Genomic DNA, 26,164 nt, shown 5'->3' on the forward strand with positions numbered 1-26,164 from the left:
GTTTTGGTCAAAAACTGCAGGCAATGAAAAGTTGTGTCCACTAAGTTAAATACTATAAAAAAGAAATAAATAAAAATTCATTAAAATTGGTGAAGTGTCGCACAGAACTATGGCGAGAAATAGGTTAAGATGGCAATCATTCTAAGTGACCTTCTAAGGAAATGGGCAATGCGTAGCATATCCGAAGATTGTACCTGCAACTTATTTATTGTCATTATTATTCAGCCATATCTACATGTACACAATAGACTTGGTTTCTGACTCAGGTTGGTGTAAATAATTAAAATCTACCAATCAGATATGACCTGCTAAGTGACCAAATATCAGCAGATACACATTTACAAAATGTGAAATGAAGGTAGCATTCATGATCCCCAAGTCTACTGTGACACGTACAAAAGGTCAGCCAGGTCACAGAACACTGAATAGTTTTATTGCACGGTCTGCTTCATTTCCTGTATAAATTTAAAGGCACATGAGCTGCAATTTTTGGCATTATTTTCATGATTTTATATTTATATTAAAATTTGTTTCATAGCAATGTTTTCACCCAGAGATGTCTACTCAACTATAATTTATTGACTGAGTGAGACTGCATGGCGAGATTCCAAGTTCAGTAAGACAAACAATTAAAGGGTGCCGGTACCAAATATGGCCATCTCCGTACAACTAATGATAAACAGTGTAAATGTTTCATGTACACTTTTGAATCTATACAAATAAATCATGGTGCAACCCACTGAAAGGACGGTAAAGGGATTCACTCCACTTTGACCAAAAATTCGCCGTTTTTCACACAATATGGCAGAATTTGAAAATGCCGGGAATTTAAAATGATCAAAATTCTGTTCAATGTCGTGCCTATTCTGCCACAAGCAAACGTTGTTGAGGCATACCGACTGACTATAATATCGTTCAATTCGCAGATTGCAATGAATATCTGAGGAAATCAGAGGTACCTTGAGGTTTGACAAATTTCGCAGAATTGCAGCACACATGGGCCTTTAAGTTACTGAAAGGTCAACTTTGTACAATGGTGTCTGTAGTTATTCAATCTGATTCCTGTAATTTTCTGACTTTGCCCTGAAATGCCAGTGAATATTTGAGGCTCCTTTTCTGCACTCTATATGCAATATAATTTCAGAATTCCAATTGTTTCACACAGCAAGTATTTACATTTTCCCCAAATTCTCTTATATTTTATCTCGTTCCAACAACAGAAACTTATATTGGAATGGTGTTTGTTGTTGCTGGTGTGTCTCTCTGTGTTATGGACAAGGCCCACTGGCCTTTACTGGAAAATTGTTACCTGATGACGTATTTAGGTGATCATGGTTGTGTGATGAAATACAAGAACATGGTATATGTATATCGTAATGATGTATAAAATAATAGACAATGAAAAACAAACTGGCCTAGAAAAAACAACAGCAACTCTTGTTCACACTTGTTCACATCAACCTTATACTAGTATTCTGCCTTACAAAGTGAGACATTGTGAGTTGTCAGTTACTTTGATATTGTGATCAAAGAGTCAATGGCTGTTACTTTTGATTATCTTCTCATTGTTGTTGTTTCAATTGTCAAATTTCTTGTTCAGTTCCTGTAAACATGCAGAGATACTCAATATTCAGCTTGCCAAATTAGCCTGTACATGTGTCAGACTACTAGATTATTGTTGGCAAACGGATTCTGGTTAAAGCAGGTCTCTTAAAAAAGAGGTCAAAGGTCACTGATTTACCAATTTTAATCAGTTTCAGAATTGCTGCAACAGCTGATTTTTTTATAATTTTTTATGTTTTGTGATAGCCTTCAGACTAACAGTTTACTGTATGTTTTGCCAATGTAAAGACAACCAGTTGACTTTGTTGAATGAGAATTCAATTTTTGAATAAATTTGTGTGAAATAAGTCATGACACGCTTCTATCGTTATTTAATTACAGAGAATACCACGGTATTGAGATTAAACTTTTTATTTTGATTAAATGGAAGTTTCAACAATTACAACACCCCAAATCTTACTGAACAAGCACAAAACTCAATAAGCAATAGGGAAATTTCCAACAGCAAACGCGCTTCGGGGACAGATAGTTGGACTCTCAAATTTCTACAATTCTTTTCTGATATACCACTTGTTTGGGCTCATTTTAAAGCTCTTGGATATTTTTTCGAAAATCCAAACTGTTATTTTCCCCATAGAGTTAATACAGGAATGGCAGCCATTTTGTTATTTCAAATATTGCAAAATGTTGGGTAATTTGTTATGCTAGTTCCGGAACTGTACGGTGACCCCCGATTTTTATTGTTGATTTTCTTAAGAGAATGGTTGACCGTTTCATTCAGGAAACTTTGAGCAAAAGCTGAAGTCTTTCACTTTCGAGGCACATATTACACTTTAAGGTAGTTCGCACCTCAAAAATGAAAGACTTAATTAATTTTTTCTCAAATTTTCCTCAAGCAGACTTTCAACCATTCTCTTCAAAATCAAGAATAAAACTTAGGGTCATCATCCAAATTTTGGGTACTAGAGAAACAAATTACCCAACTTTTACCGATATTTGAAATTCAAAATGGACCCATCCCCATCTTATCTCTATGGGGAAAAAAAATTCCTGATTTCCACAAAAGCAAGCCTGCGAAACTTTACTTACAAAAAAAGCTTCAATATAAGCCCTGACAAAACTGAAATTTAAACATTTGAGAGTTCGAATGTCTGTCCCCGAGGTGTATTCTAGCTGAAGAAGCTCTAAAACATGTTCATGAGAACTATCATGATGTACCTTGATTCAACAGCAAATCAAATGAGTAGAAAGTTCTCAGAAGACTGTTGGAGGTGAAAATTGAAGGGAGCAGAATGTAATGAGTGTGTACGTTTAGAATCAGGCTTATTATCTCCAATTTAATTGAGTAATATTTATCTTTTCATCTCTCATTCCTGTCTTGCTCTCTTTCAAATGCAATAAATACTGCAGACACAGCAGGTCATCATGTACATGAAAAAAGTTGTTTATTTCTCATCCAATTCAAATGACTGAAATTTTCATAAGCTAGTATGAAATAAGTTGAATTCAAAACCAGAATGCATTTTACATCTGTTTTTATCCACCAGGAAGCCTTCAACAAATGATACAACATGTCTACGGTCATATCATTGGTCATCTTTATGACAATTCAATTATGCTATGAACAAAAACACTATTTTCAAGTAACATAGGAAAAATTTTACCTTTCATATATACAGGTTAAAGTTGGGCTTCACAGTATGGTGTAGCACAAAATAATTACAAATAAAAAAAAATACTGTTACAATTTACATGTTGTAGTTGTTAATATAGTTTTTTTACATTTACATTAAAAGCTATACATGAGAAAATGTCACAGTAATATTTTGATATACTCCCTGGCACTGTTACAATCTATTTTTCATTTTGACAACATTGCACATTTATCAAAAATTTACATGGCAGTACTGAATACAAGTAACATTCATCTATGCTTAGATTGTGTAAAATGTTACTGCTTATCTTGACAAGTTCACATCTTTATAACAGATACAATCACTCTACAAGTTATAACAGATGACAAGTTATAGGATATGTTTTGAAAGTATAATGCAGAAGATATCAAAATTGAACATTTCGCTGCATTTTACAAGTCCTATACATTATGTATGTATTTGTTCTTGATACCTGATGATGAAATGTTACTATTCAACCTGACTAATCCCATCATCCTCAGTGCAGTAGCTAAGTTTGTGCATGTAGCAACCACTGCAGTGAGTAACGACATTGTATGACCAATGGTGTTGCCCTAGTTGCTGCGAAATGGAATCGGCAGCTTTGGAAAATTTTTCTTTTTCACTGTCCATAAATGAAAATTTGATTGATATCAATGAACACTGGCATTTTGCTATTCCTTGGCAGTTGATACAAACTGTGCTTCAAATTTATCAAAATAGTCATACCAGTCTGCATACTGCACACATAAATGTTTCAGGGATTTGTTTTCACTCAGTGACTTCACCATAGCCTCACCATTAATTATACAGTCATCTTCAACATAGAGTGTGACAGACCTTGCAAATTTGTTATGTTTTATAATGTCACACGCTTTATCAATAGACTGCTTTGTAAACTTACCTATTGATATCTCACTCAGTGTGGTATTTGTTGATAGTGTATCAAACAAAGCAGAGTCTCTTTCCAATCCCTCTATCCATAGACTGAGAGCTTTTATACTTGTACTCATGTTTTGTAGACACATATTTAATTCCTGATTGAAATCATCACTCCTACCATAAGTGTTATGAAACTCCAGTTTGATTGATTCTGTTTTCCTACACTTCTTCATGAAGTTACACAGACTAGACAGTTGACATTTAGAACCAGGCATGGTAAACTTCACTGTCCTGGGCCCTTTTTCAATAAACTCTTCAAATATTTGAATTGAACTACATGTATTGAATGTCAAATTTGTCAATGTCAGAGCAAAATTTTGTATATTCTCATTATCAGCAATTCCAGCAAACATGTTCTCCAAGCTTACCTTGAGTTCCTCTGTACTGTAATCATGCTTACCCGTTGTCAGTAAAATGTATGTTCAAAGTTTGAAGAGTAGCATTTGCTTTAAATGTTCTAATGAATTTTGACAAATGGTTAACATATGGTACAATATTTTGTGATTTTGACTGCCACATGTCTATCTCTAAAGTCTTTAACATTACATTGTTTTCAGTGTCTGATAGTATGTTTGATAACATTGACATCTCTTTCATGGTGGGTTGATACATTCTTAACACTTCTATATGACCTGGTTGTAGTTTCATGAAATGAACGATGAATGAAAAATGACAATGAGGCCTGTTGACTCTAATGAATTTACAGACTTCATGATCTGGTGAGTCACACAAAGAGTCACATTTGCTCAATTCAGTCTTAACTCTTGAATAAAGTAGAATCCCTTGTATTGACCGTTGTACATGAGAAACAGACTCCTGACCATGCTTTGATTCATGTAGACATTCAAAACACTGGCCAAATAAAGATGAAAGTTTTTCACTGCCATCTATATATTCTGTGGTAGTGTCAAATTCATTTTCCAGAGTCTGAATTTCCTGATTAAATCTGACAAACAGCAAACCACCTGGCTTACTCTCAGAAATTCCCGCAAGGAATTTCAGAACAGAACTTGATTCCTTTGGATTGCTGAACAGGCTATCCAAACCAGTGGTATCTCCTAGTTTTAAATGAGAGGAAATGTAAAATGCAGTGAAAAATTCAAGCCATGTTTTATGGTAGAAGAAATACAACTCATTTGCTTTTATCCTTGAATGACCAAGATCTCTTACCAACAAACCTAAATCTAGGTATTTCTCACAAGAGATGTCTGTTTTCAAGAAATTTATCTTGTCAGCTGAATATATTTTATATGAATCAATGGCCAACTTATCTCTGTAATCAATAACTGATTTTGGTATTTCACCACTGTATAGTTTAATGCACAATTTGGCGCAATATCGTTTTAAAGTGCATTCAAGTACCTCTGAGTTAATTCTGTATGGTTCTTTGGAAATAATTTCCCTTTTGTTTTTTTTCATAATCTTCCCAAAGAATGCACAGGAAAGAAACATGCAAGGGGTTACAAAGGAGATCTGTGATAGATTCCTTAATGACATCTTTCCTTTGAACTTTATTTGCTGTTTGAGAGCCTTACCAGTGTCCTTGTCATTTTTGAAATACTTGTCAATATATTCATCAGTACTCAATTTTGTAAATCCTTTGACAATTAAGTATAAGTCACAGTCACTTAAGTACCTATCACATAAACGTGGTCTTGTGGTGATGACAATTGTGCAGTACACACGTAATTTTTTGGCAATGTGGTCAGCTATGTCAGAGCCCTCAATTGTATCCTCTGTGATTTCATCTAAACCATCAAAGAGAAACAGAGTTGATTTGTCATGCTGTGAGATTATGTTTGCAAGCTCTTCTTTTGTGATTGAAAAATCCTTGGGTAGTAACTGAGTGAATATTTCATCAATCACCTCTGAGCCTGTTACATGTCTCATCTCCAAAAAGAAAAGTAATTTGTACTGCTTTAGCTCACCACAAGCCCAGTCATACGCTATCTTTCTACATAGTGTTGATTTACCCATGGCCGGTGGACCCTCTATCCTTATTCGCTGTGCATGTTGTCCATCCTCATAAGCCATGAACATGTCGTGCAGATCTTTTAAATCTTGGCCTTCTTTTGTGGCTCCTCTTACAACTTTTTTGACTTCTAGTCTTGTATATACTTCCTTCAGTTTGAGTTTCAGATCATCGTTCCATGGAATGGGTTGCAGCCTTGCAAAGTGTCCTCTGTATGCATGCTTTAAGAATTTAACCAGCCTTTTCTTTTGTTCCTTTAAATTGCCTGTATAACAAAAATGTCATCAGATTACTGTGGCGAATTTTGAGAGTACTGACAGTATGTACAAGGATCATACCTGGCAAACAGTATTCGGAGTGTCCTTTTGAAGAAGTGATATGACAGAACCCCATAGCGAGATGCAAGTGTGCCATACATGTACTTTGGAAATTTGCAAGAGAGCATATGCATATGAATTCTGCAGCCATCCCTGCACAAGCGTCTAGTGGTTGCAAGGACAGTAGAAAACACGTCGGACCCCCAGTACAAATTGCCCAGAGTATGATGCGTTTATATTGCAGTGTCATAGTGAAAGTATTTATGATAAAGGTAAACTTTTCACACCGTAATCTTCGTATGAAATGGGCTTCCTAGACACAATTGACCAAAAATCAAGGCAATAATGCTCATCATGAAAACAGGCTCAAAATATCTCCAAGTAAGATATTTTATCTGGGTGTACCATTACATTGCTTGGTAGAGCGCATAATAATTACCTGTACTGGTGGTGTCATGTGCCTGAAAGGACAGTCCACTGGAAGGTGATTTGCATGAAATGATTGGAGTTTTTTTGAGAGTTTATGCAGCTCAGTCTGACGTAGCATGATTTGAAGCAAGTGTGTGTCTGTATCACAGATTTTTCCTGAATAAATCAAATGGTTGAATAGGTCAAATGGCTCCGTCAAATTTTCCAGTTCTCTCCTTGGTATCAATGATGAGCACAGATTTTTCAGGTCCTTCAATTCTTCTGTAGATCATAAAAATGGAAAAAAGATTATTTATGAGTTGTAGGTCTACATTCCATTGACAAGATCACAGTGTGTGCTTTCTTTTATACTGAAATAGTCACCGAAACATTAGACCGTACAGTAAGAGAGACAACTTTCAAATTTTTAGACTGTATTTTCACATTCTAAGATACATGTACAGTATCGTCTATTTGCAAGGATAATCAGAAAAGCTAATTTCCATGTAAATCCCTTTTGCCGTATTTGCTTAAACCATTTTGAATTGTGATATTGGTATCACAAACTGTAAACTTTGCCATAATCAATGGCAAGCTTTAGCATCAAGATCTACAAGAAATTATATATATTAATTACTTAGGTCTTCAGTTTCTTGTGACAACCTTACAAGATTTTAGAACTCAAAAATGGCAGCTCTGGTGTTGTGTGTAGGTCAACCCCCACTCGCCACAAGGGTTAGCCTAAGTCGAGAGCCACTTGATGCATGCAGTGTGCCAAATTTCACAAGCCACATTCACGTTCTGCAGATATATGTTTTACTCAAATTTGCTTTATCGATTCATCTATACTGACATGTCACTATTGAACTTCATCTTCTGCATGCATAAAGTACCGGTAGTGACTTACAATACATGTTTACCAATACTACATGTAAGGGCCTTGGTATTAAAGTAAAACCAAATCATGCAATCCCTACTGAGCCAAGAAAGCTTGTGGCCTTCTTAAAACAATCAACTTTTCATCAATTTGATATTTAAAAAGGGAACAGACTCTGATGCTGCGAATGGCTTATCCATGGTTTCACACAGTATTGCCTGTCATCTCTTTTTTGTGATTTTTAGGTATGGCTTAAATGTTTTTCCTGTTGAAAGTTGTCCCTTGAAGCTGACCCAAGCTGTCTGCGTGCACGTAGGTGTTATGTCAAGCCCAGAGGTGGCTTATAATGCATGGGACATACCAGTAAACGTTAATCAAAGTGAACTTGAATCTATTGCTACATTGTAGCATAAGCTGCAGAACATACATCATGGCTCATGAAATTTGGTGCTCTGGCACGCAGAATGTGGCTCTTGAACTGGGCAACAAATTGTTGTAATTTGTTCAGCAAATTTGAATTCATTTTTTTTTTGCATCCTCATAATTGTGAAAAGATGGGGCATTTATGAAAAAAGCCGATATTGCTATGGCATGATTGAACTTTTTTAATACTACTGGTTGAGATAGTTTTCTCTCTAAAGTTTCTGAACCTGTCATAAAACGGTAACAGAGGAAATTAAAGTATGGTTTCAGAGAAGTAATGCTTTGTTATAAACTTTTATACCTAAATTATCACGAAAACATGGATTACACTTAGTTCTCGTTTAAGGGAGAGGTAGCTAAAATTTATGACATTACAACTTCTTCGTTATTTTTTTGTATCATATCAACCACAGTGTCATGTACTCTCTGAACCTTTTTACTCCCATTTTCCTCTGTAGAGGTCCACCTTGATGGTTAAAGGCCGGGTTAATCATTTTCCTACCAAGTCCGTGAAAATCGGGTCGAAATTCGGCGTAGCCAGAAACTGAGCACCAGCGGCCATTACCCTACCAAGTCGATGGAAATAAGGCCTGTTTTTGGTACCCCGTATCCTGCCAAGTTGATGGCACTAGGTGTAGCAAACCCTTTCGCACACCTTGCGTCATTTGTAGCTGCAATAATTGTAGCCTTGGTTGGCCGTGAGGCTTAAGTACGGCTAGCGTCTTACCCCAACCAAGGTTGGGGCACAGTGCGAGCCACACGACAGCGGTTGGAGCAACGTGCAAGCCGTACAACAGCCCACAGTCCCTAGTGGATAGAGGGACTGGGACAGCCAAAGCCCCTAGGCCAACCAAGGCTACAATTATTAGGGTGACCGGACGAGAGGCCCTCCTATTCCCTACAATGGGGCTGACACGAGTTTTCTGAGAGTGAATGCTCGAAATCGAAGGCTTAAAGGGACCCAGGTATTGATAAATTGTACAAATTCACCTTAAGTATGCAGCAGTTGTGCACATTTATGTCTGTGAACAAGGTAATGACGTGAAAATCTTATGAACACATTTTGCCAACACACGTCGGAGGGGACGCCATCTTGGAAGTCGTCTACTCGCACTCGAACGGTCACTATGAGAGATCGCGTGAACAGAAAGTTGCATTTCACAGTGAATGATGTGAAGACTAGGAAGTCAAGATGAGTGCAACAATTTCCTAAAAAGGTCTTTTTTCTTCCGAGAAACTGCTGACGAAATTTTTACTTTGAAACGGCTATGACTTTTGGCATCATTTTCCAAGAAAGGAAGGAATGGCCATGCGGGCAAATTGTACCTTAGATATTTTCTACTTGTTTTGTGCTCTAAAAAGGCTCAGCTATGCAGTGCAAATTAGCGCCCACGGTTTTCCCAAAGCAGGAAGTAAGGTTCGCAATAGTGCCGTATACGTATGTGAACAACATGCTTTTTTACCCATGCGCACCTGTCTCTGACCAGAAACAATGGCTTGTATCCATGATACTGGAAACACTAAGGTCAGCGTGAGGACAATCTTCGATCTTCTTTCACTGGACTTATCAACATATACAACATTCTCACAGAAAAGATTTGAAACTATCAATGCACCTTTCATCTGACTCATTATTGTACAGTTAGTCATCTTTGAGCCATTTTAACAATATTTGATCCGATTTTTGGTCACACTGTCTCATTTACAGCAGGGAAAGAATTTGGAAACTTTGATTTTCCAGAGGCTGCCAAATTTTGATCACGCTTATTAGCCAAATTATTTTTTTCAGATTTGGACTTTGCACCAACACTTTCAACAGATGCCATCAAGATTTTGGCAAAAAATTCCAGTTGTAAAAATCGTCCGGTCACCCTACAATTATTGCAACAAGTGTAGGTCATTTGAGGACATGTTTCAGATGACACACAGCTTTTGCTCTCGAAATGGGTTCGGAGGGAGTCGAATGACAGACACGGAAAGGTGCAGAAACCTACCCGACTAGTCTCCCAGCCCGGTGGGGGCCTTGATTTTTTCGACCGATTTTTAGCGGATTTGGCAGGAATGAATGGTGACGTTTTCTGGCGGAGTTGGACGTACCGGTACACGTACTCGGCTCATGTGGCCGGCCATATCTTGCATGAACAGGGAAGTATTTAGGTAGATGCATGTGCATGAACGTATCGAACGGATATCAACGTATCCGTATCCAATATCGAGCCCTTTAGCTAAGTAGTGCATACCTGTAGTAACATCTTTAGCTATTTCATACAAAGTCGTCGTGAAAGGATCCAATTTTGGTCGCTTTTCTGATGGTTCGTCAGTACACTGTCTTTCCTGTCCCGTCGCCATGTTAACAATTACTGTATTTGTGCTGCCCTCAACGATGATGAAGTTAGACTCGGTTTCGGATTTAGTTTTGGATTCGGATTCGACAAACTGAGAGTTATGTAATATAACAAGCTTATATTATCATCTTTTCTAAGGATATGATAACTACTGATACACTAGAAAAAATCTTAATCAGACCGCCTGACTGCACATGTAGCATGTATTTCATGACATAATATTTTCGCACAATGGTACACAGAACACATAGAAATGCATTTAATTCAATCTTTATCACACAACATATTTACCAATACTTTAGTATAATACATTCAAACTGCAATTTATGATGTAGAACAACATTAATTATCGAAAATTCATCCATTTACGATAACTAGCACCGAATCAAAATGAAATGAAATCTTGTATACGACAATTTTCGTGTTTACAAATAAAAATAGTTCCGGGTTAAAATTGGTAAATACTCATTAACATAAAGAAATGGCATAATATTTTTGGTATTGCACTGCAGTGCAAATACAGCTGGTACGCGCGCGCTTCGATGCAAGTAAACTGTGGTACATGTGACATATAAACAAATTCAAGGTATAAATTTTTTGTAAATGTCGAAATTCTTGCTTGACACTTCCTTTTAATTTCAAATAATTAAAGTGCTTTAAGTTTTCCGTCGACGTCGACGTCATTTCTGTACCTTACACATTCAACTTCGAGTGCACATAAGTGTAATGTCACAGATGCAATTTGGGCGGTCCAAACGTTACAAACCTGCAGCAAGTTGAGTTGTATTTGATGTTGTGTTGCTTTTATGTGACAAACGCAAGTCAATATCCTAGTGCACCATGTACATAATGGCAATAAAGCTATCGTATCGTAAATATATAGTACATATGCAGACAGGCAATCCAGTAAAAACATGATAAACTAGTTGAAGACTTCTTTAGGCCTACTGGTCTCTCATCAAGGGCGGCCGGTTGACAGCCCCAAAGTTCAATCTAGGTAACCGAGACTATACATGTTCAAGCATACTCACAAATAAAAGCTTTGTGTGTATGGCTCTTTAGCAAAAATTTTGACGTGATCGCACTGTACATCTGCTCATAGGTGTGTATGACTAAAGGGGCTCAATCTCTGATGTTTTCTCATTTTTATTTTTTTTTATTTTTTTTCGAATGTATAGATAGAGTAAATAAGAATATGACTAAAACATACGATGTATACGTTTGCTTGAAATGAGGCAATAACAACTATGTACACTCTCTGCACTAACTATTACACTGCCTATTATTGCCTTATCAACAAACATGCATCGTCATTTCAGCTACCGGTAGGCCTATACTGTCATTTACTCTACCTATATTCTGTTAACAAACAAACAATACATGAGACTGAGCCGCTGTGTGACAAGAAGTACGTCATGAAGTTCAGCTATGCGACAGAGACAAACGACCTTAAAATTTAAGATTAAAGGCAAGCTATAGTCTTCGAATATTCCGTATGGACTTTTTATGTAAATGAGATACTTCAGTGGAAAGAAAGCCATAGTATATGTTCATAAGATGAGATCTGATTGCTCGACCCGCGCAGCCGTCCACACAATATACATGTTTGTTTTGGCTTTATAATAGTAGAGATTTGTCGAGTTCTAAGCCCTCACCCATCTTACATGTGTTGCTCGCAAGGGCAATTGCGAGAACGAGCAGAATGGACGGAAGCCCGGGGAGAAGGAAAACGGGGTGCAGTGCGACCGAATAAAAATATATGTGTATCGGTATCCAGACCTAAGCAAGAAAAAAAGCCGAACCTGGGGTTTTTTATTCGTCTTTTCAAAATAGTTTGAGTAAATTCTTGAAGTTTTATTTTATGGGTTTCAGGTAACAAAAAAAAATTCCTCTGACCTGGGAATTCAAATTTTCGTAGGCATGTGACCGGAAACAGATTTTTATTTGGCTTTATTATGTTACTAAAGGAAATCGGGTTATCACGTGATTTTAGTCTTTTTCTTTGTTGTACTGTATCTGTTTGTTCTAGATTAAAAACGTGAGAATTGCAAGACATAGCCGCTACTGTGAAAGTGATCATTGCAATGTTAGGAAAGTGCTATCTTCAGAGTATGCTATTCAAGTGAAAAAAATACAAAACTCATCGAATGTCTTAAATGCTGGTTAAGAATTTAAACATTGCAAAACTTTACAAAAACTTTGTCCAAAGTAGATAAACCTTATGAGGAATCTAAAGGACAAGTTCACATTATGCTATGGCAATTTTCCCAGTCTAGGTATATTTCTACTTAAATTGTTTCTTTATAGCTGCTACTGTACTTTTCTACCTTCACCTGTAGTGTAATGCTCATTAGATAGCTTGAAGGACAAAATGTGTCACCATTTGCATATACCACCATAATTTTATTTATGTGTCCATTTTAAATTTTAGGGAACTATAAGCACACGAGCTCTCAGTGGAGACTAACATGTGGAATATACTGTCATTTCATAGGCTATGAAAAATTTTGAAGGCATTTCTATCATATCAACAGAATTTAACCCATAGATATTATTGATCAACCCACTCTGTTGAAAACAATTCCGATATGACTTCTTCTGCTACAAGGATTAACACGGTGTATAAATGTCACGATTTCACATTGTCTTATATGGCATTTTAATTCAATTTATATTGATTTTAAATGAACACTTTTTCAGGAGATCGAAACTTGAAATATGCACTCACTGTATTTTAGATGATTTAAAGGAATACAGTCGTCGGAACTGCACTCGATGGTCGTATAGGACCCGTACGACCGAATGAAAGGGCATGAATCTCATAATCTGCACCTCTCGTTTAATTTGAAGGTTGCAGCTATGAAGATGAGGTGCATCTAGATATCGTGCACGAAATACATTGTTTGTAAACAAGAAATCGCACAGGCGCAGTTCCGACGACTGTTTCCCTTTAAGAAAGAAATATCAATACTTTTGAAAAATCAGGATATTGGCAGTTTTCATTTCATCATTTCTAAACTCTATCTCGATAGGTAAGCTATACCAAGTCAGGTAACTTTTCTTGACAATCACTCTCCATGGTGCTTCACACTTTACTGCTTCTCTTGTCCAGAGATTTACTGTGACCTTAAAAAGTACATCTATGTTTATTTTATAGACCTTTTGTTAGCTGGAAAAGTTTGAAATCAGTAGTAAGATACTGAAATCTCCGACATTTTTTGTTCAATTACCTATTTCCCCGTGTCTCGCTGCTATACGGTCACAATAACTCAACACGAGAATATAGCTGTGTGATAATAATTTTCCCACACACGAGAGAAATTAGCCAAGCGAAATTTCAATCGAGGCCTTTTGCTCAGCCTATTTACTCTCATGTGCAGTTGGATTTCCTACTTTCCTCAGTTTTGTGCCGTTAAGCTTTAAATTGGCTTTTCACGCAGGCGCTTTAGTAAAAAAGGACTTGGCAATTATTTTTCCCGGTATACTCTGTGCAGGAATTTTGTTATCAAAATGAAAAGGTCAAGTACATTGGAGAATTTGTTCAACAGCACAAAGGAAGAAAACTAATAAAAATCCCGCGAACACAGAAATTTGGTGAGCAAAAAGCCTTGAATAAAATTTCGATCACTTTCTCTTATGTATGACGGGCTCAACGTTTCCTTGTTTCGGCTATTTGATTACTAATATAGGGGAAATGTTTCTGTTCAGCTGTATATTTTTTTATCAAATCATTTATTAGTGATATCCTAGACTTTTTATATTCTTTAAAGTAGTTAAAACAAACTAATTAACAACCACGGCACATTCCATGGATTGTCCGGTAAATAGCTATGAAGGTAATATTGATTTTATAATGCCAAAAATGTCTTTCCGATAACCCGACCCCCACAAGAAAAACTTACCGAACCAAGACATATTTTCGCATTTTGAAAAACAATTTCGAGTAAATTCTGTACATTTTACCGTACTTTATGGGTCTCCGCCAACAAAAAGACAAATAAAAAAGTCATCCTACCCTAATTTCAGAGACATGATACCAAACGCACGAAATCCATGAAAAGCTTGTTGACCGTTAACAACGAGCTGTTATGACACCAATATGGAGCTTGCTGATAACAGTGCCCTCACATGCCTCAGGCGGTGAGTAGGGCACAAGCTACTCCTTAAAGTGTTTTGTTAATTCGTTCAACAAATTTGTAAGCAGTGATGAACCAGCATATCGTTGATGTATGATGGATTGTTCTCGGGCAACGTGCATATTTAATACGAAGAGAAGAGTAAAAAGCGATCATATTATCCTAGCGCTATACTGTTGCTGGGTGTCTGTCGCAATCGCACTTCTGCGATATTGTGTACAGAATGTGACCTTCATATATCACGATATGACCGACCCAGCCAATATTCTTTCCTCTATAGCAGTCCCTCCTGAGTTTATAAGGACTCAACAGAATATTTACATCAGATTTCCTCCACGATCGAAGGACTATGAAAAATGCAACTGAATGATACAATTCGTGGCTGATACGATGTATATTAGGCAAGTAAGCTTATGAGCCCATTTGACAATTCAACGAAGCCGACATCGAAAGATGAGTGAGTGTGTCATTTCTCTTCTTATTACTGTATTTTCAATTACGACCTGAAAATATTGCACCGAATATAAAATTACTATAAAGACGTCTACAAAAACAGAAAGGGCAACACGCTGGCCGTAAACGTTTATCGATGGCCAGGGCGAGAGGAAAGTCAGTATTAGATCAGCCTCGTCACTATGCGAAGTATGCCCTGGATGGAAGGATCATAGTACTTTTCGGCGGTGGTAGGAAAAAAATAGACACTTAGGAGAACATTTTGGACGCCAAGTTTGCATTGCTTTCATTATTGCAATCATGGGACAATGTTTTTGTTGATATGCTAGTGTGCACGTACTTTCACTTGAAACTTTATTTCGAGTCGCGATAACAGGCAGACAGCACGATTGGAGATTACTACGTAACCACGTGGGAGAAAACGGTCAATACAGGGGCGGTTGTATGGAGTTATCTTTGAGAAAGCTTGTGACAAATATAAAGGAAAAGAATATGGTGACATTTTATCAGTAAAACAAAATCATCATGTATCGCACTTAAGGTACTACTGAGTAAAAACACCTTTAATATGATAAGGAGTTGGGTGATTTGTCGTACATGGAACATCTTGATACCCTCAAAATGCTTCCGATTTCTTCAAAACTATAAGTTATGATGTGGATGAGATTTGTGGATAACTGGGAAATTACTGAACAACATCGTGGTTTATTTTAGGTTTCGATTCCATTCCATTGCAGAAACGGAAGGTTGAAAAAATAAGCGTCGGTGTTGTGTGTTTGATGATCATTCTTTCTAAACCACATCGCCAATCCGCAAAGTCGGCAACAAAGACGGAGTTGCAGAAATGGTGAATAAATTTGACAAAAGTAGTGGACCGCCAAATGTAGTGAGAATACGGCGTTTCGCTTTTTTGATGTCATTTCCCAGTAGCTGAATATTTCGATAGCAAAGCTATAGTTATAATTTTGCAGAATGACACCGAGTGATGCACTTCTTTTGTAAAATCGTGATAAAGCAACCCCCATTTTTGAACTCCCCTTTGACTTTCCGTCACAGGATTTATTTTCATCTCTGAATGTTATGTCAGTTAGACAGCGTATTTTTTACTTTACTGCAATTTAATGTTTAAATGTATGAATGGTGTCTGTCCACAATATTTATCAAGCTTATTTACTCTCAACTGCAATGTTCATGACCATAATACGCGGTCTGCATATCGCCAGGATTGTTATGTACCAAGGTGTATTTCAAAATCTAGTCAACGTAGGTTTCATTTGAGAGGATCTAAAGTATGGAATGCTTTACCTACAGATATTAGACAGAGTACTACTCTTTATACTTTCAATCGTAACTTGAAAGTCTACATAAGAAGGAATGTTTCCCTGTAGTTCCGTCTCTTGTACGCATGTCTGTGATATGTAGTTTTCTTTTCTTTTTTTTCCGAAAGAGCCCCGATGAAAATTACTGTACAGTAATTCGGCCGCTCAATAAAGTGTTAATAAAAAATGACAGATTGTAGCTATATGCAAGGTGTTACCGACAAAAGACTTTCGACAATCATATCACAATCAGACACTGAATGATCCTGTAGGCATGGCGAGGATTGGTGTCCGTACCTGACAAGGAGACTTGACACCCTTTTCATCAAAGCAAACGCTTCGCATTTCAGTTCATCTGTAAATGTCATGTAAGGCGTATTGGTGTCATTCTTGTGTCGGTGAAAATTACCTTCCGAATTCTTCTTCACACACAATTCTCTCTACTCATTCATGGTCATGTTCAAAAAGTTGACTATCCGCTTCACTTCTTTTATGCTGTTTTCTTTAATGTTTTCATAATGAACAACCAGAGTCGGAATATGTAGATCCAAAACGTTTTTCACTATACTCTCGTATTCTTTAAAACGAGCTTCGATGAATAATCTGTAGTGGCCTGAAAAAATAGAAAAAATTTCAAAAGAAGTTAGAGTACAAAACAGTAGGACAATGAGAATGTAAAATAACAGTTGGAAAAAACATGATATTAGATTTTTGTAAAACAATACAGGTTAAAAGGACGCGATAATTGAATAAACACAATGAGTGTAATTGTATTCATAAAGAAAGGGTGATATATTCCATCATATTGCAAAACATTACGTTTACCTGTGTTCGTCATTTTGGTGGAGATTTGCAACCTCTCTGAAACTTAAAGATCTGTTCAACTTCTGCTCAAGAGGTTACATTCTCTCATTTCACAAAGTCTCTGTCGTGACCATAAAAGTCATTAATGATAGCAATTATTTGCATTACTGATAATTATTAAGAAAAAGAATAAATCAATTTTTTTCTATATGAAAAATGTGATCAATTTCAATGGTATAAATATCTCATTGAGTGGCCTGTTCCTTCAATGACGACGTAAGATTAATTTATCGGGGTTTTCTACCTTTGTTCGTTCCTAAGCGTTTTCTCCATGTCGCCTTGCCAACGTGATTACGAGAACGCCTCCTATTCCTCTCAGAGATCGCGGCGTCGATTGGATTACGCAACAGAAGTATGGCTGCTTCCCAAGTTTCCGGTATGCACGCTGTACAATGCACTTTAACCGTTAGAGTGTTGCCATCCAAAAAATCTTCAAACTCACCAACAAACCCTGGAAAACCATACACATAGTGTTTGGCAGGTGTCTGTGTACTTACGAAATAAAACAGAGTGATTTTCATCTGGACTATGCTTTACTGTGGCAATCTTGTCTCAAATTTCTTCTTAAAACGCTTTTTTTTAGCCAAGCTGTACTGTGTTATTTGGAAATTTACTATTTGAGACACATGATTCAAGGAAATCAGGTGAAAATTTAATCGTTTTTTTTTTTTTTTTAAATCGAAAACCATGTCAAAACCGCATCACATCATTGACAAGTCGTACAACAAACAACCTACCACCTTCGTAGAGTGCCTTTTCATGGTAGACGGAACCTGTGTAAAATCCAGTGGCTTGTTCTATGAGATGGCGTGTCCATGTATTGCCTGCACCCCCTGGGCTGATCAGCGGTACCAGTGGAAAGGTATTTGGAGAAGCCAGTCGCACCGGGCAACTGATTGAGCTCAGATCATCTTCTCCTAAAGTAATTGACAGTTTTATGATGTCAGAGAAAGAACAATATTTAGGTCATATGTTCTATCCCTGGTTTTCCCCGTTATCCACTTTCAAGTGACACGTTATACTGCATCAGAATATCTAAAAAGCATTGTACTTGAAAGTGACATTTTTGCTACCAATATCTCTGAGACTCTCCAGTTAAATTTTGAGCAAACTTGTCACACTGGATTGTTGCAGTGTATAATATCAAAACACATTGAAAAACTGTTACATACAACAACAAAAGTGTGTCGCGTGTTACACCTGATCTTTTGCCCCCTCCGCCCTAGCACACGCTGGACTCATTACCCCTCGTGGCCATGCATTACCAGAAATGCATCGCTATACCCCTCGGCCTACGTACGGCCTGAGGGAAAGGTTATGTTTCTGGTAGCCCAATACGCCTCTGGTAATAAACGGGCGCTATAGCCCTCATGAATAGGTAATAGGTGTTTAATATGAAATTAAGATGGCAACGATATCAGAAATGTTTTTAATTTCTTTCAATTTTTCTGATGAAATCAACTTTTCATCGTTTGTGATATGATATTTCATATTTTTAATTTGTTAGTCTGTTTTGGTTTCTCTTGATTAACTACATCATATCTCTTTGTCAGAAATACGATATTGTTTGTCTTTTAGAAACTGTTTGTATAAAAGATTATGTTTTTGATTTTTTGTCAAATTACAATGTGTTTTCATTCCCGGCCATTCGAAGTTCTCGGAGAGGCGAACCCAGTGGTGGTGTGTCAGTTTACGTCAAAAAGTATATTGATAAAGTAAAGAGGGTAGAATGTAGAGTCGAAAATTGTATTTTTCTTGAATTCAAAAGATGTTTTTTCATTTGACAAAGACTTGCATTTCGGATGCTGTTATATTTGACCACATAATCCTACCCATAGAATTGACATGTTAGATGACTTTCTCGTTAACTTTTTCTTCAGTCAATCCTGATAAACATATTATTTTATCGGGTGATTTTAACTCAAGAGTAGGATGTCTTGACGATTTCATCATTGATGACACAATTGCACATGTACCTGTATTAAACAATCTGGGTTACATTCCTGACACATTTTCCACACCCCGTCAATCAAAAGATTCAGTGATAACTCCAGCAGGTAGAATGTTAATTGACCTATGTAAGCGAATCGACATTCATATTGTAAATGGGAGAACAGCTGGAGACCAAGATGGTAATTTTACATGTATATCGTATGCCGGTGCTAGTGTTAATGATTATGTCATCTTGTCCACTGAGTTATTTCACAATGTAAAGAATTTCAACGTACTGCCTCGCACCGAATCTGACCATATGGCCTTGTCATGTCATTTGTCATACACAGGGTATAGGAATCATTGTGATGTAAATGTCGAAAATCAAAATGGAGGTAGAAATATAGAGCGTTTTAAATGGTCTGAAAATTTTAGAGAAAGCTTTCTTGAAAGTATGTCTTCTAATGAAGTGAAAGATCTTTTACAGGATTCTCTTGACAGTCTACCCAATGTTGATTTATCAATTAATATGTTCACTAGAGCACTGAAATTGGCAGGGGAAAACATGAAGTGTCCAGTGTCTGATAGCAAATCGAAACAGCGTAAACAAACAGTGTGGTTTGATAATACTTGTGTTTTTAAAAAGCGTGACATGTACTGTAAATTGAAAGAGTTCAGAAAGACAAACTCTGACATTGCTTTGAGGAATTTTATTGCTGCCAAGAAGGATTTTAAACAAACTTGTCGAAATAAAAAACTCTACTATCAAAATGCTGTAAAAGAGAAGCTCGCAAAAGCTTGCACTGAGGGTAAGGCAGATCTTTGGTCTATTTTGAAATCCTGTATGAATCGTCAGTATAATAGTGCAAATAATATTACTTTAGAAGACTGGTATCAGTATTTCAAAAACTTGTATATGCAGTGTGAAGGAAATGAATCTATAGATTGTGACTTTTTACAAACTGTAGAAGAAGCCATTCAAAATACAGTTACTCAAAATACAGATATCTCATTAAATGCTGCACAGGAAATGGATGATTTAAACAAACCCATATCAATAGACGAAATGTTGATAAGTTTGAAAAAGTTGAAATCATCAAAGTCCCCAGGCTATGATGGTATTCCTAGTGAATTTTTTAAGTTTTCTTTTCATGTAATTGCTCCGTTTCTGCATACTTTGTTTAATTTTATTTTCGAACATGGATATTTCCCACAAGATTGGGCTATTGGTGTGATTATCCCTTTGTTTAAAAAAGGTAACAAGAATGACGTAAATAATTATCGTGGTATCTCACTTTTAAATGTGTTTGGTAAAATTTTCACGTCAATTTTGAACGAAAGGTTGACATCATGGGCAGAGAAAAATGATGTAAGGTCTGACTCCCAAGCTGGTTTCCGAAAGCAGCATTCTACTGTTGATCATATTTTTGTTTTACATGCGATTGTACAGAAATATCTCAGTGTTAAAAGAGGGAAATTCTATTGTTTATTTGTAGACTTTTCAAAAGCGTTTGATTCTGTAAACCACTCCTTACTTTTGTATAAACTTTCACTCATTGGTCTTTCTGGTAAGATGTTTAACATTTTAAGATGTATGTATTCTAGTGTCAAGTCATGCGTCAAATCTAGGTCAACAGTTTCAGGTTACTTTGACTGTCCAGTTGGTGTAAGACAGGGTTGTATGCTGAGCCCTATTTTATTTACATTTTTCATTGAAGAGTTAAATGACATGCTTAAAAATTCTGGAGGGCTTGGTATCCAACTAACTCAAGATATGTTAAATTTATTTTCATTATTGTACGCAGACGATGTTGCAATTATTGCGGATTCTGTTGGAAATTTGCAGAAATTAATTACTGTTTTAGAGCAGTTCTGCAGTAAATGGGAAATGCATGTAAATTTAAATAAGACCAAAGTTATGGTATTTAGAAATGGTGGTCATAGAGCTCGGTCAGAAAAATGGGTATTAAATGGTCAATGTATTGAAGTTGTAAGCTACTACAAATATCTAGGAATTTTAATTTCGTCCAGAAACACCTGGGGCAAAGCGGTATCAACTTTAGCTGATCAGGCGAATAAAGCATCAAAGGTTCTGTCAATTTCTTCTAAAAAGGTGGGGGGATTTCCATTTAAAACGCACTTTATGTTATTTGATTCAATTATTTTACCCATCATGCTTTATGCCTCTGAAATATGGGGGTATCAGTATTATGAAAAACTAGAGCAAGTTCAAAGAAAATTTTGCAGATTATATATGGGTCTACCGTCGAGTGCACAAAATGAAGCGGTGGTTGCTGAATGCGGCAGATTTCCTATTTTTATTTCCACTTTAAAGCGTTGTGTTAAGTTTTGGCTTAGAGTAATTGAATTACCACCTTACAGACTGCCACGTCAAGCGTATGCTATGCTTGTAAAGCTTGATGTACTGGGACGGCAAACCTGGGCGACCTCCTTGAAGCATATTTTATATTCATATGGCTTTGGATACGTTTGGCTGGCACAGGAAGTTGGTGATAAAGACAGATTCATGCAAGAGTTTGACTTGAGAATTAAAGATGTATATAAACAAAAATGGTGGGAAACCATCAGCAGGAAACCAAAAATGCGCACGTATATTGAATTTAAGACCACCTTAGAAGTAGAAAGGTATTTGTCTTTGAAGGTCGACTTCAAAATACTTCAAACGTTTGCTTGTTTTCGTTGTTCTTGTCTTCCGTTACAAATAGAGGAAGGTAGACACACTGGTATTGCCAGCATGAAAGAATCGAGATCTGTAAAATGTGTAAATCCAATAAGGTCGAGGATGAGTTTCATTTCCTCTTAGAATGCCCTGTTTTTGACAAGCTTCGGTTAATGTATTTTGCAAAAGAATTTCTTATTCATCCAAATAAGTGTAAATTTCTACATTTACTACGATCAAGAGATGAGAATACTTTAATTAAGTTATGTAAATTGTTTACAAAGCTTTTCAGCTTCGCTCAGAAATTCTTTCAAGTGAAACTAAATTGTAATTTCTCTTTACCTGTCAAATCAATTCAATTTCTTTTCCGTTAACCATTTGTATATTTTTTGAATTAACTCCTTGCAAATGGGCGGAGGCCTTGGAATGCAATAAACTAAACTATACATCATTTGTTTTTGTAACGCTTTTCTTCGCTTCAGAGGGAAGTTGTTTGTTTTTCAAATAAAAAGAAGTAAATTTTCTTGGTCTTCACACTCATTTATATGCCTGGACATACCATGAAGATGGTGTCGAAATTTGATAAATAATATTTATTTGATTGCGACATTTTGAAACCAACTCTGAGCATAATTTTGAAGTTGTCAGTCTGATTCAACTGCTTACTGCAACTGTTCAGAAAGATGCTGTCATCAATCAAATAGGCAACCTACAGGGCCGGAGGAATAGGGGAGGGTCACATTTTACAAACGTGCCCTAGGGGAGGGTCACATTTTTTTTGAAAAGTTTATGATGAATAAAAGTCTGAATGAGTTGTGTAAAGGACTGGACAGCAATTACAGGGGAGGAACGGTGTTTTTCAGTAATGAGTTACAATTTTCATCAAGCAGATTTGAAGGGTCATGAAATTTCACACATGCCTTTTGGAAGGGTTACCATTTTTGCACAACTATTTGAAGCCAAGATGTGGCCGGCATAGTGTTTTGTACAAAGATATAAATTAAAATATATTGGATTCATGTTAGTGTACTTTGCTTGAAGTGGGAGGTAAAGGGGGCATGTGTGTACAAGAAATTTGACACTGAACATGGCAGTCTATGAGAAAGCTCAGAACAATTTTTTTCCAATATAAAACTATTAATATCTATGTATTTACTGACCTTGTATGATTAATTATATGCTTCATTATAATAGGATGGTTACAAGCACCTTTGTGTACAACAAAGTTAGTTTTGGAATTTCATCGAAAATCATACACAGTTGCCCATTTGGTATTATATGAGAAAAGTATGAACAACTTGTTTTTAATATAAAACCAGTAATTTGTTTGCATTTATAGATTATGGATAATTAACATAAATGTACTTGATTATAGTAGGATGGCTTCAAGTGCGTTTGTGTACAAGATATTTTACTTGTATTTTTGAATAATTTTTATTTAGTTTTCAAACATACTCAAATGCAACCTGTCTTTTAAACTTTGCTTGAAGATACCAAGGATTGTTCTATGCCAGGTTTACTTTACTATCAAAATTAGACTGAATAATTCAGATCACATCAAATGATTATGGCTAACTCGTAAATATATTCGTAAATATATTCGTTTGGGAAATTTATCACTCTGTGACCCTACATGGAGCCTTTTTAATTTGGAAATATCCCTTGCTGAAAAATGTATGACGCTCCCCAAAATGTAGTTTTACAAAAATATGATCCTCCCCTAAACATGGGCATGGGAATTTGCGACCCACTTCCAATCCCGCTACCACTCCACCCCTTGTAATTTACGTCCAGTCCCTAACTGTACGTAGTCTCTCCGAACGTTCTTCTGCAATATCAGACGCCATTTGTGACGTCACGAAAATGGGCCCTGTGCTTTCAAGGTTTTTCCTCAAGTCATGAACAATTTTTAGTCTGACATTAATTCATGGACAGGGAAAAGTGAAATAAGACCAACCATTCAGCAAATACATACTACAATTTTTTATTGTCAAAATATTAAAGAAAACGTTGTCTCATAGGTGAGGTCAATCGATATGAATTATTTCTTTGCTATGATAAAAATGTTGAAGGTAGTTGTAACGGAAGCTCTCACGTACTTACCACCATTCCAGTTAACTGTCTGCCCCTCCCTGGTCTTCGTATTGACGTTATATTTCGTGAATAGTGGTACCATAACTATCACGAGTAGAATGATAGCCAATCCAGCCATTACATGGTCTCGTCTTACCATGTTACCCAGCAATTTCCAAAAATATGCTCAACATTAAACTAATGAAGTGTTCAGAAAACATGGCGTATAGGCTGTCAAATTCCTTATCATGTCAAGGCCGGCACTGCGTTCAGTAAACTTGTAACGCGTAGCCAATGCTTTGTAAGCTCTCACTGTACAGCCTTTTGACAGTTTGCGAATGGTCCCCGGTAGATTGATAGAAATAAAGTAATGTTTGACCAGTATCTATACGAAATACCATACAATTTTCATTGCCCCTTGTACATTTGACGTATTATACTCATGCAATGTCGCGTGACTTACTATCGAAATCTCGAATTGTTTGTTATCAATACATGTTTTGGGCGCGAACAAAAAGCTGATTGTATTGACTGCTACCGAACCTTTAGATTCTACTGTATTTGCTTTATTCGCGACTGGATTGGTTTGAAAGCCGATTTATAATCAGGCAGTCGGTTGGGTGAGCCTGGTTTTTATCTTCTTAAGATTTTTTCTAGGTGAATTAATATTGTTTGTCAACCAACAAAAATAAAAAATTCATTACTGGCACTTTAGGTACATGTATCATGTCAAAAATTTCAGAGCATATAGAGTAAGCCATATTTAATTTATGCGAAATATTATTCAAATAATGTCTGTTACGATTACTAATTTGTTTCTAGTGTAGCACTAGGATACACAATGCAGTCACTAGCATACATGTAGTTTTACCATATGAAGTCGATTACTATTTCTTCCTCGTTCGTAAATTATCATTTCACGGCCTTTTAATTTATATTAATTATCTCCAATTGCCCAAAGCTGAGAGGGTGCCTGTAACTCTTCGTTTCCTTTGATGATCTTGACAAGCAAAATCCGTTTGGAAAAAAAAAACTTAAGAAGGTAAAACAACGTTGAGTGTAAAACGTGGACTCCACTGCTGGACAAAAACCGGTCAAACCGGTCAAGTACATTGGGAAGGTGACTGATATTCGAGACGTGGCATTGCGCATTGTGTGCAGGTTTGTGTTTGACTATTTGATTCACACAAGCCCCTCTATCAGTAAGCGTGATGGAGAACCGAGATTTAACATTACAGCTGTAGCAGCATCCACTGTCTGCAGTATGTGCAATGTTTCAACTAACTTTGAGTCGGAACTATTGTTGGCTAGTCTACTGCAGGGTAGTTTAGAAGGACATGAAAGATAGGAATGGCCATTTTCAAGATATCCAGTTGGAAACATGGGGTTATTGCCACACATTATCTATTGCAAATCCTACTATTATGCAACTACAGCTCGTTGAAATGAGTATATAGCATCGCCAATCCGACCACGATTTGCGGACGTTAAACGATGACAGACACAGTTTAGAGGGGGTTTATGGCGGTTGACCGTTTCGTTTCTAGCATTCAACTTTTACTTCATTGTTTTGAATTCAGGCTTAATGCTTTATTTTCAATTTTACTATGACACCAGGCTATGGAACAGTTTGGGTTTGAACACACGCTGGTGGCGGCTTCTTACTGTTTATGATCGGAATGCTTCACCGACGATTTACGCAGTATCAGTTACAGTGCCGTATGGTTATAATTTGTGCGATCCATAATAAGAGACCTGCGAGTTGTATTCTCGAAAGATTCTCATCTGTCTGATAGGTGAACAGTCTTGATATGCAGCAATGATTACATTTTCATATGATCGGCAAGTACACAGGGTGTCTCCAAAAATTGTAACCGTACTAGACTATAGAGGCCTTTCATTGTGTAAAATGAAATACTTCATATTGATATATACTTTAATGGAAGCATAAAAATGTTATATACTCTTCCTGAAAACAAACTCTAATGAAAATACCATCAAAAGACACAGTTATTATTATACCGTTTATAAATAGTTTAAACAAGGCACGTTTCAACAACAAATGACAAGAACATGAGTGACGCGTGTTCCCTTTGATGGTATAACTCAATCATGAAAGAAGATAGCCGGTCAGTCGTCAACTTTCTAAGTTTCGCTACTTTTTGGTCACACAGTGATAAAATCATT

General features: G+C 36.6%; 4 protein-coding genes across 5 annotated transcripts in view; 1 reads left to right on the forward strand and 3 right to left on the reverse strand.

The window, feature by feature from the left end:
- Positions 1-26,164, forward strand: part of LOC139133344 (NLR family CARD domain-containing protein 4-like) — a 543,607-nt gene that overhangs the window by 118,248 nt on the left and 399,195 nt on the right. The window lies entirely within an intron of this gene.
- The window catches only part of LOC139133341 (NLR family CARD domain-containing protein 4-like), an 87,212-nt gene that overhangs the window by 34,125 nt on the left and 26,923 nt on the right, over positions 1-26,164 (reverse strand). The window lies entirely within an intron of this gene.
- LOC139133342 (FAS-associated death domain protein-like) lies at positions 2,992-10,576 on the reverse strand. 2 transcript variants are annotated; one of them, XM_070699889.1, is made up of 3 exons: positions 10,416-10,576; positions 6,907-7,157; positions 2,992-6,415 (listed from the first exon to the last, which is right to left on the reverse strand). In XM_070699889.1, exon 3 carries the CDS (start codon positions 6,216-6,218, stop codon positions 4,575-4,577), a length of 1,644 nt encoding a protein of 547 aa, XP_070555990.1. In that variant the 5' UTR covers positions 6,219-6,415; positions 6,907-7,157; positions 10,416-10,576; the 3' UTR covers positions 2,992-4,574. The 2 variants fall into 2 exon arrangements, with proteins under 2 accessions (XP_070555990.1, XP_070555991.1); XM_070699890.1 differs by having other exon boundaries at positions 10,416-10,555.
- On the reverse strand, positions 16,248-24,348 carry LOC139132551 (sialate:O-sulfotransferase 1-like). Its single transcript, XM_070698856.1, has 4 exons — positions 24,008-24,348; positions 18,030-18,209; positions 17,537-17,743; positions 16,248-17,041 (listed from the first exon to the last, which is right to left on the reverse strand). Exons 1-4 carry the CDS (start codon positions 24,135-24,137, stop codon positions 16,869-16,871), a joined length of 690 nt encoding a protein of 229 aa, XP_070554957.1. The 5' UTR covers positions 24,138-24,348; the 3' UTR covers positions 16,248-16,868.

The sequence above is a fragment of the Ptychodera flava genome, chromosome 5 (genome assembly GCF_041260155.1).
Source record: "Ptychodera flava strain L36383 chromosome 5, AS_Pfla_20210202, whole genome shotgun sequence".
NCBI lineage: Eukaryota > Metazoa > Hemichordata > Enteropneusta > Ptychoderidae > Ptychodera > Ptychodera flava.

Bases quoted from the DNA above. Each gene is read 5' to 3' on its own strand.
- LOC139133342 (XM_070699889.1), bottom strand. From the start codon at position 6,218: ATGTTCATGGCTTATGAGGATGGACAACATGCACAGCGAATAAGGATA.
- LOC139132551 (XM_070698856.1), bottom strand. From the start codon at position 24,137: ATGGTAAGACGAGACCATGTAATGGCTGGATTGGCTATCATTCTACTC. The intron at 17,744-18,029 runs GTAGGTTGTTTG...ATGGTTTTCCAG, and splicing joins AAAGGCACTCTACGAAGGTG to GGTTTGTTGGTGAGTTTGAA. The intron at 17,042-17,536 runs GTAGAAAACCCC...CTATTTTTTCAG, and splicing joins ACGCTTAGGAACGAACAAAG to GCCACTACAGATTATTCATC.